The sequence below is a fragment of the Chiloscyllium plagiosum genome, unplaced genomic scaffold, assembly GCF_037043375.1.
Source record: "Chiloscyllium plagiosum isolate Xiang-an unplaced genomic scaffold, Cpla_swu_hap1 HiC_scaffold_16, whole genome shotgun sequence".
NCBI lineage: Eukaryota > Metazoa > Chordata > Chondrichthyes > Orectolobiformes > Hemiscylliidae > Chiloscyllium > Chiloscyllium plagiosum.
Genome location: NW_028270154.1, coordinates 52,159,656 through 52,178,379, shown reverse-complemented (window position 1 = coordinate 52,178,379; position 18,724 = coordinate 52,159,656). Strand labels below are relative to the sequence as shown.

The 18,724-nt window shown below is 38.7% G+C and overlaps 1 protein-coding gene across 3 annotated transcripts in view; it reads right to left on the bottom strand.

Annotated features, from left to right (window-relative positions):
- rnf44 (ring finger protein 44) overlaps positions 1-18,109 on the bottom strand; it is a 150,532-nt gene extending 132,423 nt beyond the window's left edge. Inside the window, exon 1 of one of the 3 annotated variants that reach the window (XR_006313614.2) lies at positions 17,333-18,109. Coding sequence is in view for 2 of the 3 variants with exons in the window: in XM_043703738.2 (XP_043559673.1) it covers positions 17,333-17,645 (313 nt within the window). In the remaining variant the exon portion in view is untranslated. The remainder of the gene's footprint in view (positions 1-17,332) is intronic. The other 2 variants (XM_043703738.2, XM_043703739.2) reach the window with 2 other exon arrangements.
- Positions 18,110-18,724: the final 615 nt, after the last annotated feature.

Genomic DNA, 18,724 nt, shown 5'->3' with positions numbered 1-18,724 from the left:
ATACAATTTGACAGGATAAATTTTCCACGTAATCAACTTACAGACACAATTGTCACAATTGTTTTTTCTAAACGCTGTTCCTTTTCTCAAGGATTCTATGACCTTGGTTTGTTTCAGAGGGGTAATGAACCACTCTCAGTGCCGATTAATCTGGTTTGGTACAGAGATAAGAGTATTGAGAGGCTTTTTTGTTTATATGTAAACAGATGAGACTTCAGGCCAAAGTGGTCATGTTTTAGAAGTGACCTGTATAATGAAAGGGGAGTGGTCAGCTCTCCAGCTGAGTAGTTTAGTTCAGTTCAGAATTAGTTGGGAGTTCAACAGTGAGCTGTGTGGAAACAAACTCTCTGTCTGCCTTTCTAACTTGTTCCGTTTTTTTAAACTGTGTTTCAAGAGGGTTTGCTTATTGGGACTGTTGTGTATATCCAGAATAGCATAATTAAGTCTAGTTTGGATCGTCTGATTCTGTAGGGCAGAAGTGGGTACTGCAGATGCTGGAGATTAGAGTGGTGCTGGAAAAGCAGAGCAGATCAGGCAACATCCAGGAAGCCGGAAAATAGATGTTTTGGGCAAAAGCCCTTCATCAGAAAGGTTTTCCTGATCCTGATGAAGGACTTTTGCCCAAAGTGTTGATTTTCCTGCTCCTCGCATGCTGCCTAACCTGTTGTGCTTTTCCAGCACCATTCTAGTCTTAACTGAGTTCTCTAGGGGTTCTTTATTCTATTCTTTGCGTTTCATTGTGTAATTTTGTGAATAAATTTCTGTCTGTATTAAAACCTAGCAGTCAACCTAGCTAGCTTATTCGGGGTAATTCTTAATGTACAATTACCGAAACAAATTGCAAAGTTTTGGTCTGGGTTGCCTGCTTAAGAATGTTGAGAGTGATCTGGCCTAGTCCATAACACAATAGACATTGTTCTTCATTTTCACTCACATGGAAAGAAAAGCGATTAGGGAACTGTTTTTATTTTGTCTTCAAAAAAATTGAGAAAATAAAAAACTAACTATTAAGTTTAAAATGCGCACGTACTCAAAACAGGCATTTATCTCCTTCTCAAAAACAGAATTTCAAACAAAGTACAATACTCCCACAATTGTGGATATCCTCAAGTCATCAATGTCATTAGAATTTTTCCCAGTCTAAATCAGGCCTGATCTTCAGAATACAGTAATCAAATAACTAGTGTTGAGCAAGTATCAGTTGCATATTGCCCCCCCCCCCTAAAAAAATCATTTAATGGGCAAACATTTGCTAAATTCAGCAGTAGTACATACGCAATTTTCATCCAAGGCTAAATAAAAGTATTACCTGCAAACGTAACACCTGCAATAAATGTTACATATTAAAATTAAAACAAATGTCATAGTTTAAGTTGGTACCTATGGATAAAGCCAGGCAAAGAATTAAAATAAAAACCCAGACTGAAGTCAATCAACAAATCAGTTCTTTGTGCAAACAGTTTGAAAGCTGCTGTAAGCTATTCTTCTTTTGGGTTATTTATGGCTGCTTCCACTCTTTTCACAGAACAATACAGCCCTCCTCTCCTGCTGGCATTGACTTATCACTGGGTACTCTGTCGCCTCTGTCTCATGATGTGATCCTAGACAATGAATGTCGACAGATTTGAGCAGCATCACTGCTATTCTGGTTCCTATCCTTACCAGATGTCCACACATGCAGACCCTCCACCATGGGTCAAAGAGCACCTGCAAGGGGGAAAGATTCTCTCATATTCTCCCCTATGACCCATAGATGTTGAGGCTAATTGAAGTGCTGCTACAGATTTAGTACTGACAATAACACAGATCCAGAATTGACCCTGTGATTTTCTAATCTCTATAGCATTTCTCAGAGCTTCACTATCACAGTTTAATTAAATTTAACTGGCTGCAAAATCAAGAGAATGACATACAAACTGTTTTTCTTGAAAAAAAGCTCTTTGTTCGCTATTGAACCAAACAGATCATTGGATCTGATTTTGATCCAGTTCCACATTCAAAGGCTAGGAAGCAATAAAAAGCAGCCAAAACTCACAAGCAAGGACATTTACTGTAACGAGTCTATACATCAAACATATCCAGGATTAAACTGTAGCAAGATTCACTGTGAAACAGTGAAACACAAACTAGAAAGCATCCATGCAAAACCACACCCCAGTATGACTCACTGTGTTTGAAACAGGAGGGAGAGGAATTAATTATACCTATAGAAATGCAACAATAAAAGGATGGGCATTTATGTGTTGAAAGTTGCAAAACCAAGCTTGAACATTTTATGAATATTCACATTACAAGATATTCGTCAAGAAATTGCTGTAACTCAAAAATAAAAAAGGGGCCACAATCTACATTACAATCGGCTAATAAAAAAAAATCAGGGTGTACACATCAGATTTGAAGCTCAGCCACTGCTCTGAACAAAATGTTTTCTTGCAGCTTAGTCAAATGAAGATGCTTGTCATCCACTTACATAAACAGTGTCTGCACTGTGAGTGATCGAAACTATCCCTGATCTTCTATGTTATGAGTCAAGAACATAAGGAATAAGAGCAGGAGTAGGCCACCTGTACCTTTAAGTCTGTCTGATCTTTTTGTGGCCTCAGCTCCATTTACCCGCCCTCTCACCATAGTCCTAATTCCTTTACTGTTCAAAAAAATTATCTATCTTAGCTTTAAAAACATTCACTGAGGAAGCCTCAAATACTTCATTGGACAGGGAATTCACAAACCTTTGGGTAAAGAAGTTCCTTCTGATTTCGGTCCTAAATCTGCCCCCCTTAATTTTAAACCTATGCCCTTTTGTCCTAGTTTCACCTGCCAGTGCAAACATCCTCTCTCCTTCTATCTTATCTGCTCCCCTGATAATTTTATATGTTTCGATAAGATCCCCTCCAAATTCTTATAAATTCTAATGAATATAGTCTCTGTCTACTCAGTCTCTCGTCATAAGCCAACCCCTTTAACTCTGGAATCAACCTAGTGAACCTCCTCTGTACCCCCTTCTAGTGCCAGTACATCCTTTCTCAAGTAAAGAGACCAAAATTGCATGCAGTACTCCAGATGTGGCCTCACCAGCACCCAGTACAGCTGCAACATAACCTTTTTGCTTTTAAACTCAATCCCTTTAGCATTTAAGGACAGACTTTCATTTGCCTCTTAATTATCTTTTGCACCTGCAGACCAACTTTCTATGATTCATGCACAAAGACACCAAGGTCCATCTGCACAGCAGCGTGCTGCAATTCTTTACCATTCAAATAATAGTTCTTTTTATTGTTTTTCATACCAAAACGAAAGGCTTCACATTTCTTAACATTGTACTCCATCTGCTAGACTGTTGCCCATTCACTTAATCTAATGCCCCTCTGCAAAGTTTCACAGTCCTCTGCACACTTTGCTCTGCCACTCGACTTAGTGTAAGTTGCAAACTTTGACACACTACATGCGGTCCCCAACTCCAAATTATTGTCCTTGTAAAACAGGAATCCAGGATAGTTCAGTCAAACAGGTACACTTTCAAGCTCAGCTTTTCCCAAAGTTCCTAATCATCCCAGCTGATTATATTATTCCAACAGAAATGGTTGGATAAAGAGTCAGCTGTATTCACCATTGTGTAATCCTAAACACATCTAACATTGCAAACATTCCAGAAGTGATGATGTAATGAAGTGTTCTCTAAGGAAAAACAACATTAAAATTATACATTATTTATCAAATTTGAAGCAGAACATTTACTTTATCAGTTTGGGACTTATATGTCCACTCATTTAATGAGTATTTTCTCCTTGCATTCCTGAAATAGTAATTCATGACTTGAAAATAGGCTATATTTTGTATATAACATCATAAGACATTCCCCCTCCAATTTAAAAAGAAATTTTTGCCATTTCATAAAATATAATTGTTTGCATTTATTCATCAAACTTGCTGTGGCCCAAGGGATAAACAAATAAGGTACAGGGAACATATCAGCAATGACTCAGGTTTACGAGTTAGTGTGTGACTCAGTTTAACCAACCACAAATAAAACGGTCATGAACATACATTATTGTTTTCACTTCACTATTTGAAAACAGCTGTATTAGTTTCCTAACACAGTAAAAATTTAGTAAAATGCTAATATTCTGTGTAAATAATATAATTTCTTGAAAGTGTTTGTACTGAATAAAATATCTATTTATCTCAGTTTTATTTCTAAATTCTGTCGTTAATTTACGTTTGCTTCTTCTTGCTTATCAATATTCCCTTCTTCTTCATATCTCCTTGCTGGATAACGACTCAGTGGCCTCTCATAAGTCCTGAAATGACATTAGGTTTCAGTCTTTGATGCTTTTTAACTTTGAACAACATTTCTTGAACACTTCTTCTCATTCAACTTACACAGACACCTCCAATAGAGGGTGCTGGGTAGCTGTCAAAACTAAGGCCCTTAGCCAATTTCCTAGCCAAGGGAGACCAAGGCGAGGTCCAGCTTGTGTTTTACAGTGCTTGGATGAGGTCAGTTAAATTTTACACAGAAAAGACTGTACTTAAATCTCCTAGGTGAATGGAGCTCTATTACTCATTATGTATATCTGCTAAGCTGTTAAGGAAACACTTACGTTCAATAAGAAAGTATTCTTTGATTGAAGTTGGTTCCTGCTCACTTTCCTCAGGTCAAATAAATTGACTGAGGTAATAGGCTTTCTATTACATCTGTCAGTGAATAATGCACTACCTTGGCAACTGGGTCAGGCTGCAGGTGGGAGTAGATGCAGTTTTATTAGCTTGTTCAAGTAAGAACATTGACATTAATGTAGCAGCATTCTTCCATATTTTGTAAACACTGTTTTAGAAAGAGTTTGGGATTTTATTTCTCACAGAATAACAGTATAAATCTTAATACTGACAAGTCATATGCAAGTGTGTAGTTGTTCCTGTGTAGGATACAGGGTGCTTTTCAGTATCTCACCCCACACACCCTGATCCTTCCCACACAAAAGTAAAAATTCTGAAATTTATGCAAACATTAATTGAAATTTTTTGATTGACTGTATACTGGAATATACAGTATACAATAGTATGATTCACTTATAAATCCAGTGCTATTGACTATGAAAGAGTTCAAAAAGTCAAAGAAGTTTTTAAAAAAATGTTGTTTTCAATCAAGCCGTGTGTGGATACTCATATCTCAGGCAGCTACTCTATGGCTTTACATCCAAGTTGTATGCAGTGCAAGCAATACATCAGGAATGGGACATAAGGATGTAGACAAGGATGGGATCTTTGCAGGACAGAGCTTTTGTATGCACAGGCAGGACAAACAATTTTGATTTTAAATAGCTGCCTCAGGCTGGGAATTGCAAAATGAAATACCAGACAATAAGAAATCCAGTTTAAAATCGAAGAGCAGACAGTGGACCACAAAACTGGATGAATGGCTACCCTGAAGTCCACGAGAGAGGGCAAACATACCTCAGCTTAACATCTCAGTTTAAAAATGGATAAGACATTCATCAGAGTGTATGGCCAGTAAAGGATGGTCAAGTGGTACTATAATGAATACAGCTGATGAAAAAAAACTATATAGAACCAATAGTAAATCAATACATTGAGAATTTAATACAACAATCATTGACTTCAGAGTTATGTATTTGAAAGGAAAATGGTATAAGTTATCAAAAAAAACTAATAGAATCTTTTAACTTGCTGTGTAATGAACTTTAAATGGAAAGGATATCAATCAACAAAATACATTTTAAGTGTGGATTAACAGCTCTTACGCATTATTAGAAAAATGCCTTTTGACAAAATAAACTACTGTAATTAAAGATTAGCATGAGAAACTATTGAGACTGATTTTAACTCATGTTACTAAAACACTTTACATTCAATAGGTGGACTTAAATATTGAAGAAAGTGAAAAAGTGAATTTATTTCAGGTTTTATGGAAATACCAGGAATAGTTACTTCAAAAGAGATTATTAAAAGAAATCACTAAGGATTTTGAGCTTTTTTTTAAAAGAAAGAATTTTCCCAGAAATCACATGACTGATGATGTCTGGTTACTCTGATGTAGATCCTTGCTGGAGCTGTTTTGAACAGTGATAAGCTTGTCGACATTCTGATATTATCTGGAGGAGTTGGAGGAAAGTATGCTAAGGACAAGCTGCTCAGCCAATCACTCCCATTTCTGAAAAGAAAAACTTCCTTATTTTCAGGGTGGAATCTGTTTTATTTTTATTTACAATAGTGATTGATAGAATATCAAAATAGTATTTCCTGATGAGATATATCTGCAAAATTCCAAAGATGATGCCACATGATTAGTGACTCGGCCACATGTGCCAGGCCTTCAGACTCTGGAATATCCTATGCTTTAATCTTTTACCTCCAACTCATTGGCTTTCTAAAAAAATACTTTGTCAATCTCTGCAGAGAGATTGCTACTTATTCTTCTATTCATGAAGAGTGTGTGTGTTTTGGGATATTCAGAAAAATAAGTATTTATTCTTCTATATTACTGACTGTGTGAGTTAACCAATTATTGCACCTTTATTGAACACTGTGTTTCTTAATAAACACGGCTGATAGATCTCATTAATGAAAAGATAATGTAACTAAATTTGCCATTAGTAACTGGAAAAAACTATTTTTATTTTGTGTAGTGACTGGTGGAATAGTGCAATTACAGCAATAGTGCATTCCTCTAGCCTTGGTCATAAAACATGGTAGAAACGGGAGCACAGAAACTTAAAATGGCCTATACCGAACACACTGACCCACCACAGATTTCAATATATTCCTGTCCTAGTGTTCAACTGAAAGGAATATGCATTGGATTGCAATCTCTCTACTAGAAAGTCTCTCTAGGGTAAATAGGCAAAGTCTTTTCCCTGGGATCGGGGAGTCCAGAACTAGACGGCATAGTTTTAGGGTGAGAGGAGAAAGATATAAAAGAGACCTATGGGGCAATGTTTTCACGCAGATGGTGGTACATGTATGGAATGAGCTGCCACAGGAAGTGGTGGAGGCTGGTACAATTGCAACATTTAAGAGGCATTTGGATGGGTATATGAATAGGAAGGGTTTGGAGGGATATGGGCCGGGTGCTGGCAGATGGGACTAGATTGGGTTGGGATATCTGGTCGGCATGGACAGGTTGGACCGAAGGGTCTGTTTCCATGCTGTACATCTCTATGACTCCATACTTAAAAAAAAACATGCTTAGATGATATCATTTTGGTAAAATGGCCATGTAACCAAGGGCAGCCAATCATTTGGGATTAGGAATTTCTTAATTTCTCCACTGTTGATTTAAGTTTTAAAAAATGCATAGTAATGATGCTATTGCTTGGACATGAGCTGAAAATAAGAACATAAAATAGGACAGGAGTAGGACATTTGGCCTTTCAAGACTACTTGATTCATGTTGATCAAAAATCTGTATATATTTAAGGCTAAACAATGTAGTTGTCATTGCTGATGGGGAAAGAGAATGCCAAATAATGATCCTTAAGAAAAGACTTAAAGGGTCTTCTCTGACTTAAAGGGGAGAACCCTTACTCATAAAATCTGACCCCTAGTACTAGAATCCCCCACAAGGGCTCAGCATCTCACGTCAAGCCCGTCCTCTGAATTATAATATCATCAGCAATCACTCATAAACAAGTATAATTCTCCACTGAGGAAATTTGTGTCACTGGTCATGGGTTTTGTGGGTCCTCATGTGGCTGATGAGCCTGAATCTAGAGCCGCATCTCGCACTACACATTAGCAGGTCTTTCTGGGAAATGGAATTGGCCTTTTGGCCAAGGGCCATTCAACTGTCGTGTCCATGCTGTGTCCCTGCAAGTTATTCACCTAGTGCTACTCCTCTGCCTTTTTCCTGTAGCCTTACAGCAGTTGAAATATATTTTAATTTCCAAAAATCATTCAATAACGTATTGCATGGAAGGTTAATAGGCAAAATGAAGGCTCATGTAGTTAGGAATAATGTTAGAGCATGGATACAGGATTGGTTAATAGATAGGAAGCAAAGAGTAGGTATTAACCAGGCATTGTCTCAGTAACAGGCAGTGAATGGTGGAATGTCACAAGGCTCAATGCACTCTGTCTGCTATTTACAAATTACATTAATGGCTTTGATGAAGACACAGAGTCAGGGAGTAATGTATCCAAGGTTACTGGTAGTACAAAGCTAGGTGGAAAGGTAAGCTACAAGACAACCTGAAAATGTTGCAGAAGATAGATATTTTAAACAAGTAGGCAATAAGATGGCAAATGGATTATAACGCATGGATATTTAATGTTATTCATTTGGACGTAACAATGAAAGCAGAATTTTTCTTTTAAAGCTGTGAAACTGAAGTGTCAATGTTCAAACAGTCTTGGGTAGGTTCGTACAGAAAATTAGCATGCAACTACAGCAGGCAATTAGAAAGACAAATGGTATGTTGACCTTTACCACAAAGGAACTGGAGTAGAGGAATAAAGATATCTTGTTACAATCATGCAGGATTTTGGTTTGGCCACATTTGGGGCACAATGTTCATTTTTGATTTCCATATTTGGGAAAAATAAATACACTTATAATGGAAAAATGCATTAAAGGCTCATTAAGTAACTGCTTTTGTCTTCTGGCAAGATTGAGCAATGTGGGTCTGTATTCTCTGCCATTTAGAAGAACAAGAAGTGGTCTTATTGTAATGGAACAAAATTCTGAGGTGGCTTGATTGGATGGGCATAAAGATTGTTTCCGCTGGTTAGGGACTCTATACCACGGGAGCATGGTCTCAGGCTAAGCAGCCAATCATTTGGGATTAGGAATTTATTAATTTCTCCATTATTGATTTAAGTGAAAAGAAAACAGCATAGTAATGATGCTATTACTTTCACATGAGCTGAAAATAAGAATATAAAAAAGGACAGGAGTAGGACACTTGGCCCTTCAAGACTACTCAACTCATGGTGATCAAAAATCCGAATAGATTCAAGGCTAAGCAAAAGTTTAAGCGTGTTTTAAGTTAAAAACATTTAAATTAAAAATCATACAACACCAGTTTATAAGTCCAAAACGGTTTATTTGGAAGAACCAGCTTTCAGAGCACTGCTCCCATAAGTTAGCTCCAAAAACTGGTACTTCCAAATATACGTTTTTGGACGATAACCCTGGTGTTGTGTGACTTTTTAAATTTTGTCCACCCCAGTCCAACACCAGCACCTCCTCATCATGATTACATGCAAGGCTGGAATAAACAGAATTTGGTCTCTAAAGGAATCAAGGGATATGGAAAGCAGGAATGAAAGGGGAGCTGAAGTCCAAGGTATGCAATGATAGTCTGCTTCACCATTTAGAACTTGGAGGGTCACATGGTCTACCCTTGCTCCCACGTCTCGTGTACTAATACATTCGCCTTCTTGTTGAAGTGTGGTGCAGTGAATGAATCCATTATTCTAATCGAGAATGAGTTTTAATAAAACAGATGCATAACTTCCTTGCTTCTCCACTCTTATGCATCGATTTATAAGACTCAGAAGTACAGCCACCTTCAATGATTTGTACATACAAACTGAGGTCCCTCTGCTCCTCCCGATTCTTAGATTTATATATCTTCATAATAAACAGAGAAGTAGACCTATGCATACAAATATTTAACTTTTAACAAAGAACACTTTGCTACTGAGTGTAACAGCAACAATGAGGCACCTAAGCAATAGGGAGCTCAGATAGAATCATACAGGCTCGAGACCTTTCAGAGCTTTTTGAAACTTCACAGTCTGCTGATTTAGGTTAAATTATGCCAAGAGCATGTGTGTAAAAACATGGATAATCAATCTTCGGCAAATCCTCTCAACAAAGTGAGAGAGATGAAAACTGACCAGAAGTTATCTTCAAAACTTTTGGAAGATTCTTGGAGGGGCTTTGCTGGAATCTACCCCACCACCTAACACAAAGGGAATTCAACCTGCTACTGTTCCATGAAGACATTGTGTGCACCTTCAGAATCAGGACATCATTTGGAATACATGTACATGACTAATCCTTCATTTGTGAGTGTTAACTATTACTTGGCCAAAGTACTTTAAAGTTAAGATTCTGAAGAATTTTAATTATTTTGAAAAAAATTTATCTACATTTGCATAACTCAAAATATTTGTGAATACTCTCTTGCATCTTTGATTAAGTTTTCTTTTGGAAATAAATATTGTTGTTGAAACTTGATTGCTTGCTTTTTATTACTAAACCTGACAATTGTATAGTTTGCAGAATCACCAGTGGAGCAGTGAGGCTAGCAAAAGTAACAGGCTAGTGATAGTGGGAGGAATTTCAGCTGCCCCACCATTACCTGGGAAATGTATTGGATTGGAAGAAGAGTAAAAGGGAGGCTTATGACAGATATAGAGAGCTGAAAACGCAGATGCCTAGAACAGTACAGGAATTAGGAATTTGGATTTATTGTCATGTACTCAGGTACAGGGATACACAAAAACTGTGAAAAAAGTACTAAATCTGCACTCCCTGCAGCATCTTAGGTGCAAGGTACCTAGGTACAAAATCTTAGGCACTAGTAGAAAAATAAAGAAATACGTTTAAAGTACAACATTTTTGTGCAATGGGAACGTGAAAAGGAAACTAGGAGAGCAAAATGGAGTATGAAAGGATAATAGTAGGTAAATTAAAAGAAATTTTTAGTTATTATATAAGTGCATTAAGAGCAAAAGACCCAATAAAGGACCACAGTATTAATAACTGAAGACACACGTGGGGCCCTAAATGAATATTTTGAGTCAGTGTTCACAAGTGAGAGGAATTATGTGGGCATAGAAATCAGTGAGAAAGACCGTGATATAATTAAAGAAATTGGCACATATGGAGGGGAGGCTCTGAGAGGCCTGGTAGGCTTAAGAGTAGCTAAAACTCTATCTCCACTTGAAAAACATATCCCAGGCTAACGAGTGAGACAAGGGAGGAAATATCAGGGACACTGGCAATCATTTTCAATTCCCTTCTGGCCACAGTAGAGGTACCAGCGAAATGGAAGTCATCCAATGTGGTGCTGCTATCAAGCGAGAATGTGCATAGGGTATACGCAGGTAGGGAAAGAGTTACGTTCTGAGTTTTGTGAAATGAGAGGTTCAGCTGAGCATGACTCAGATCAGGTAAGAACTTGCAGTTAGCAATAGGGTGCTGGAGTCAAGGGTAATGAGTTGACAAGATGGAAAAGCATTCATTATGTAGAGCCATTTAACAATATTGGAAGCATTCAGTATGTAAGGTCAGTTTAACAAGGTGAAAATATTCATTATGTGAAGCCAGATAAGGTTAAAGCCATTCATTGCGTAACACCAGATGGCTTAATCTTTGCTATTGACACTCACTGATTGTAACGGTCACCTTATCAATATGTATGTTGCCTTATCTGGATGCTCCTCCCTCTAAAATGACTACATAATTCATTAAGAAGGGAGCTGGATCATGTGTAAATAAAGGGTGTTATTTCAGTCACCATTGGTCACCTCTTGGATTCTTCTAATGTTAATCTTAACTAAGTAGCCTCAACATTAAGGGCCCAAAAGAAGGGAGGGGCTGCACATGATTTATTTTGCTTCAGATTCATGAGGAGCAAATAAGAGTGTTGCATTTTGGGAAGGCAAAAAGAAAAATTCCTTAAGAAACTGATGTTCCAAAGAGAAGACCGAGAACTCATCTCCGTGCATGTGGACGATCATTCTCTCTCCCTCCAGGACCCGGAATAAAGATGAAGGAGGTAAAACTATATTGTGTCTCTGAGCGTTTTGTGTCAACTGAAGGGGGAATGGGATGATACAAGAAGGAACAAAGAGTTAAAACAGGAAACTATAGGTCAGTCAGTCTAACCTCAGTGGTGGGGAAACGATAGGAAGCAATTCTGAGGGACAGAATTAATCTACACTTGGAGGCCAGAGATAATCAATCATTGTTTTCTTAAGGGGAATCATGTCTGACAAACATAATTGAATTTTTTGCAGAGGTGAGCAGGAGTATAGGTGAGTGCAATGCTTTTGACATAGTCTACTTGGACTTCAGCAAGACTTTTGATAAGGTCCTGTGTGGAACTCTGATACCGAAGGTAAGATCGAATGGGATCCAAAGACATTTGACAAATTGGATCCAGAATTGGCTGAGCAGTAGGAAACAGAGTGATGATTGAGGAGTGTTTTTGTGACTGGAAGCCTATATCCAGTGGGGTTCCACAGGTATCAGTGTTAGGGCCTTTGCTGTTTGTTATATAAAAATGATTTAGACATGAATGCAGAAGGATTGATCAGTAAATTCACAGATTATATGAAAATTGGTGGGTTTTTTAATAATTAGGTCAATAGCCTTAGATTTATAAACAAACCGGTCAGATCGGCTGATCTGGCAAATTCAATTCTACTAAGTGTGGACTTGGCAGGACAAACAACATAAGAGAACATATGATGCACAGCAGAACCCTGGAAAGCACCGAGGATCAGAGGGACCCAGGTGTGCATGTCCACTGATCTCTTAAGGTAGTGGGATAGGTAGATAAAGTGGTAAGAAGGTAAATGGGATACATACCTTTATTAACTGAGGCATAGAATTTAAAGGACAGAGAGGTTCTGCTGAAACTGTGTAAAATGCCGGTTAGACCACAACTAGAGTATTATGCGCAGTCCTGGAATTACATTACAGGAGGGATATGGTTGCACTGGAGATGGCGCAGAAAAAATGTTGCTTGGACTGGAGACTTTTTAATTACAAAGGGAGATGGATAGATTGGGATTGTTTTCCTTTAAGTAGAAGAGACTGAGATGGTACATGATTGAGATGTTTACAATAATGAGGGGCATAGATAAGGTAGACAGGAAGGAATTTTTCTCCTTAGTGAAGCTTTCAGCATTCAGGGGCACAGATTTAAGGATACGGGCACAAGGTTTAGAGTGGATGTGATGAAAAATGTTTTCACCCAGTGGGTGGTGGGAATCTGGAACTCACTGCCTGAAAGGGTGTTAGATGAGCACTTGTGATATCAAGACATACAAGACAATCGGCCAAATGCTTGAAAATTCAATTTGAGTAGTTAGATGCTCACTTTTGACTGGCAGAGACTTGATGGGTCGAAGGGCCTTTTTTTCTCTGCTATAGACCTCTATAAAGAAAACAGTGCATTTCTTCACCTTCAGCCATAAAATTGAGTTCTATCCACCAAAATGAATCACTCAACACTTCTATTAAAATTATATCTGCCAGTTTTCCTCCCATTCCACCAACTTGGCTATATCATTTTGGAATTTTACATTATGCTTGTCTCACAGTTCACAATACTTTGTATTATCCACAACGTTTTTATACCAAAGTCTTGGCAATTGATATTTACCAAAAATAGCAAAGACCTAACACTAACCTTTGGGAAAGAGCACTACAGATCTCCCTCCTGTCCAAAAAACAATTTGTATGTGTGTAGAACCTTTTTCCTGTCATTCAGCCAATTTTGTATCAATGCTGCTTCTGTCCTTCATTATATTGACTCTAACTTTGCTCACAAGTCTGTTGTGCAGCACTTTGTCAAATGCATTTTGGAAGTCCACGTACACAATGTCAACTGCATTTTCTCTACTTTTGCCTCATAAAAAAAACTCAAAGTAATGTAACATAATTTTCCCTGAAGTCCTTGCTACGTTTTCTAATTAATACACATTTAATCGCCATTTCCCTTATTTATTTTGTCAATTGATCTATGAACTTTCTATATTGGCCTGATACTCAACCTTGCTCAACCTGTTATTATAAGTCCGAGAAACTTGTCTGACAACTGTGCTAGGGAACACAGTTTAGTCTCAGGTAGCCTATAATTTCCAGCAGCTAGGCACGGGGAAGAATTAAGCCATAGTTTGCAGCCCCTCAGACTCATGAACTTTGTCAAGGTTTCCACCCTGATCCCTGACCACTATCTCTGGCTGTTCAGTCTCAGTCCTCTTTGACCCTGTGCCAATCTGTTGACCTCATACTCCTTCTCTCCATCAGAATCCATGAGGTTCACTTTAGTAAAATTATCATCTCTGCTGTAATGGTCTGTTCAACCTCTTATCCCTCCAATACTTATTCTCACAGTCCTCCCTTTAAGGCGTTTATTAAAGTATAGCCTTTTAAACTAACTTTTGGTCACACCTAATATTTTTCACTATGGTTCATCACCCTTTTTCTGAAATCACTGCCAATCGTGTTGGCATTATTTTTTTCCCCTGTGTAGATGGTACTCCATGGAAACAAATAGTTGCAAATTGCAGAAACTTTGTAAAAACTGGTTTAGGCAATTTTTAGCCTGGCAAGTCACGCTAAGATGTGCAATGAGTCTTTCTTGCAGTGCCCATTTCTAATCACATTCAGAGTCCTAGTCATACAGCACAGAAACAGACTCTTCCGTCTAACCAGTTCATGTGACCATAATCCCAAACTAACCTAGTCCCACCTGTATGCTCCTGGCCCATATCCCTCCAAACATTTCCTATTCACAAGTACTTTTCCAAATGTCTTTTAAACATTGTAATTGTACTCATATCCACCACCTCCTCCTCCACTCCAGTGAAAAAAAAGTCTCAGCCAATCCAGACGTTCTTCAAAACTCAAACCATCCATACGTGGCAATATCTTGGTAAATCTCTTCTGAATCCTCTCCCACTTAATAATATCCTTCCTATAACTGGGTGACTAGAACTGGACACAGTATTCCAGAAGGGGCCTCACCAACGTCCTGTACAACTCCAACATGACTTCCCATGTTATAAGCAAAATAGTACAGTCAAGTTTATTTTCAAATCACTAGCTAGAAAAGTCATCTCTGCAAAAGCAATTTATCTAATTTACTTTCAGAGGAATAAAACTTATTGTCTCACACTACAAACAGCATTTTTGGTAGGTTTAAATTTATTCTTTTTAGATTCACAACTCAGTTGCTATGCTATTTCTTTCAGCTAGCATAGGATATTTTTAGGTGGCAGACCTTTCCATAGAATGCATTATTGCAACTCTTTGGAGCTGATGAGCTGTTTGTCTGTAGGACTGGATTGGTCCTGTCAACATTTTTATATTCCCCTTTCTCCCACCTGGAAACACAGCACTTTAAAACCAACAATTCAAATATCAGATACCCATGATGATAATATTTATTAGACATTTATCATAGAGCAAAATTAGTAAGTTATTTCAGAGTCTAAAAGTTAAATGAGCATCATTTTGCTCCTTCTAAGACATTAACAACTCTGGCGGTTGTATCTGACAGCAGCTGACCATTGCCATAGCAACAGGTCTTATACTGATGGCCCCTGTGGGCCTCAGAGGCTCTGTGCTATGTATAATGCCAGAGGGTAGAATAACTGCAAGGAACACATTCTATCACACAAGCCACACTGTTTGGTTGAAAAGAACACAAAACATGATTTTCTTTTTTACAGAATAATGTTCATATTCGAACAATTTCAAAATGTTCAGATCAAATGGCTACCCAAAACCAACCAGCATCAATTGCTTCAGGAGGTTCAATTACCTTTTTAAACATTTCATTAGTTCTCTGTATAGTCACCCAAATCACTAATGTCTAGTAGATTCAGACCTTTTAAAAATATACAATGAACCAGTGTGGCTAGGGAATTGATAAAAACTACTGGGTACTAGACACTTATTTTCAAATTTTTTTTTCCTTAACAGCTAAAATTGGCCACTCATGGACAAACTTGTCTTTTTGTAATATGAGGAATTAATAAAGAGCTGCTCCTCAACCAATTCCAACTCCACATAAGGCCAAGGAACATTTATGCTTCCATTATGTACAAGCTTTTCATCAGTAATAAGGGGATCTTATGTTTTCTTTGCATTTATAGGCTTTTTCCCCCCTATTTTTGTTTTTATTTATATCCATGTACTATTGGGAAGCATCCTGTATTCTTCCCACCTCACAATCATATTTTTCAATCAACTTTTCAGATAAATAGATATAAATGATCTTGAATACAAATTGACAACTTTCAAAAATGTTTAAAATAATTGGCTTTAACAGTCGCAAAGCTGTTTAATTAGTCCCTATTGTCTCTCTATCTTTGATCTTTAAGATCTTTCCTTGTTATCAGACATCTGTGAAGAAAATGCTGTAATGCAAGTGTTAAATCTCAAGTAATACCTTTTTTGATGGAACATCTGGAAGTCTAGGGCTTACCTATCTTATCCAAGGGATTCTTATTGAAGAAATTAATGCCTTGTTTTGTTATTTCAGCCAAAAAAAAAAGGCGTGAATTCAACCAAATGACATGGGCATGCCAACAGAGCTCAGCAATATAAGTCTGTCAAATGGCATATTTTCAATGCTACCTGAATGGACAGGTTATTGTACTGTGGCACCAAAAATACAAAGTACTCATCACCTTGATATTTAATTAAGTCTGTGCTTTCTGTACATTGTTTTTCAGAGGTCAGGCAAAAGGTACATAATCAGCTGAACTGCAGTCTCAAAAAATATTTAACATCGGCCAATTTTAGTGTTCCAAATGAGTGCCACTGTACACCAAGTCCATCAATCACAGTGGCACCGATTGGAATATTTGCCAATATAAAATTTAGCTGATGCCAATAGTCCCCTGGCATTATAGCTCTTCAATCTCATGTTCACACACTGCTCACTATACTTTATACTCTTTCAGTCAAAAAAAAGTGTAATTCTATTATGGATTTAACTTGCTGAAAATGTCTTACATAATGTGAACAATTCTTTAATTGATATGCTGATCTAACCGGTTCTAACATGCGGAAGCTTGCCTGAACAGAGAAAACTGCACCTGGCTTCGCAAATGACAATATCACCCCAGCCTAAACTTTGTCACCATGTGCCCTTGTTCGGTGCCAACTTGGAAGAACACATTTGTGCACACAATAAGAGATAAAAATAAAAACCTTTCACAGCACAGTAGGGCAAATGGAGAAAAAGATAACGGTCGCGTCAAGAAAATGAATTTCTGAATTGGTTTGTCTGAGATTCAGGATGTGTTATTTTTCAAAGGAGACATCTTCAAGATATTAGAAAATCAGATTCTCAGAACACGGGTTCAGTGACAGAAGTTTAGCAGTTTCACTTCACTGAATATTGAGAGTTCATTGTTCAAGGTAAAATGAAAGTAGGAAAAGACACTGCATTTACAAGAAAAACGATATTGCATTAAAAAGATATGGCCTGAAAAGACATTGCATTTTACGGCACAGACTTAACGGTGAAGGTAAACAAGGTTTTCAATTCCCTTCGGCCCGCCCCTTGCCCTCCTTACCCCTCCCCTCCAGCCTGTCAGTGTGGATAGTGCTTACCTGCTGGGGAGATCCTGGCATTGCGCCGAGCGGCCAGCAGCGCCCCCGAGCCGCCCTGGAGAGCGGAGCTGCAGCCGGCTCCCTGAGCCCGGGGCCTGAGTGAACTGGCCGGGCCTGGGCACGGCGAGACGCGGCCGCCTCGGGCATTGTCCGTCTGCAGCAAGAGCTGGCTCCCGTCCGCCTCGGTGGAGTCTTGTTGCCGGATTCCTCCTGCATGGCACCGGGAGCCGCGCTTACCCGGGAGCGGGGCATTGAACCGGGGACGCCGCCGCCGACGCTCCCCATTCGCTTGGGAATTACTCACAATCGGCATTTTTTTTAAAAAAAATCCTTCCACCTCTTCCTCAAAGCCAAAGCTTCATTTAAATCCCAGGCGTTAAACTTTCCATCAAAGTGACAATCTTGTCCCTTTAAATCGATGAATTTCCTCCTCCCCTTTCTCTCTCTTTCTTCTAAATATAATCCGGAACTCAGACGCTCGCCAAACTTAAATGTCCAACACACCCACAAAATGGTCAGATCCCAGAGCCAGGCAGAACATTCCAGTTGCTGCTTCTCTCTCCTTCCCCCACACCCCAAACCCGATCCCGATCCGTTCACAAGACGACAGTTTCCGCTTCTCTTCCCCCCAGGAAACTGGCCAAAAACTTTTATGGCGAGTGCACTAACTTGTGTCCAATGCACACACACACAAAAGGAATCGCCTCCTATCTGCAGCCTGCTTTACCCAGTAGCCCTCTGCCTGTAACTGACTGTCTGTCTGTTCTCTAGGCTGGGGGAGTTGAACGGCCTTTAACGCTGGACACTGCAGACTGTTAGAGCGGGTCCAGCCGCAGCCCATACTTTGTGTTCAGTCCAAGCTTTTTTCCCAGAGCCGGCGCTGCAAAGCTCGCTTCCCAGACTCAACACATCGATGCCCCATCGCGGGATGCCACCAAGGGTTCCATTTGGCCTTGGCTCGAGGCAAATCTATTGAAAAAAAAGGCATCCTAACCATTCCAGTCCAACCTTCTCTCCTTCGACTTCGTTCCATTTAATGAGATGTAGTGCACTACCATAATGAAAGCGAAGGTTTACAAACAAGGGCTCTGCAACATTGATCTCATTGAGCAGAGGATCTCTCTTCACATGCTTTGCAGCATGAGACTGCTTATTATTTCGACCACATAGTATAGCACCACATACATTTTGGCTTTCAAATATGATTTAGTAAACCACTAAATGCCTGTTTCAAAATAAATCATTAAAATGAATTGATAAACGCGTCAGTTGTTTTAACCCAGTGGCAAGTGATTCTTTTGTATGCACTTTTCTTACTATAGCTCGTGGCACTGTGATAAATACAACACTTTAGAAAATACGTTTTAAGCGTCTTTAATGTAGAACCTATTC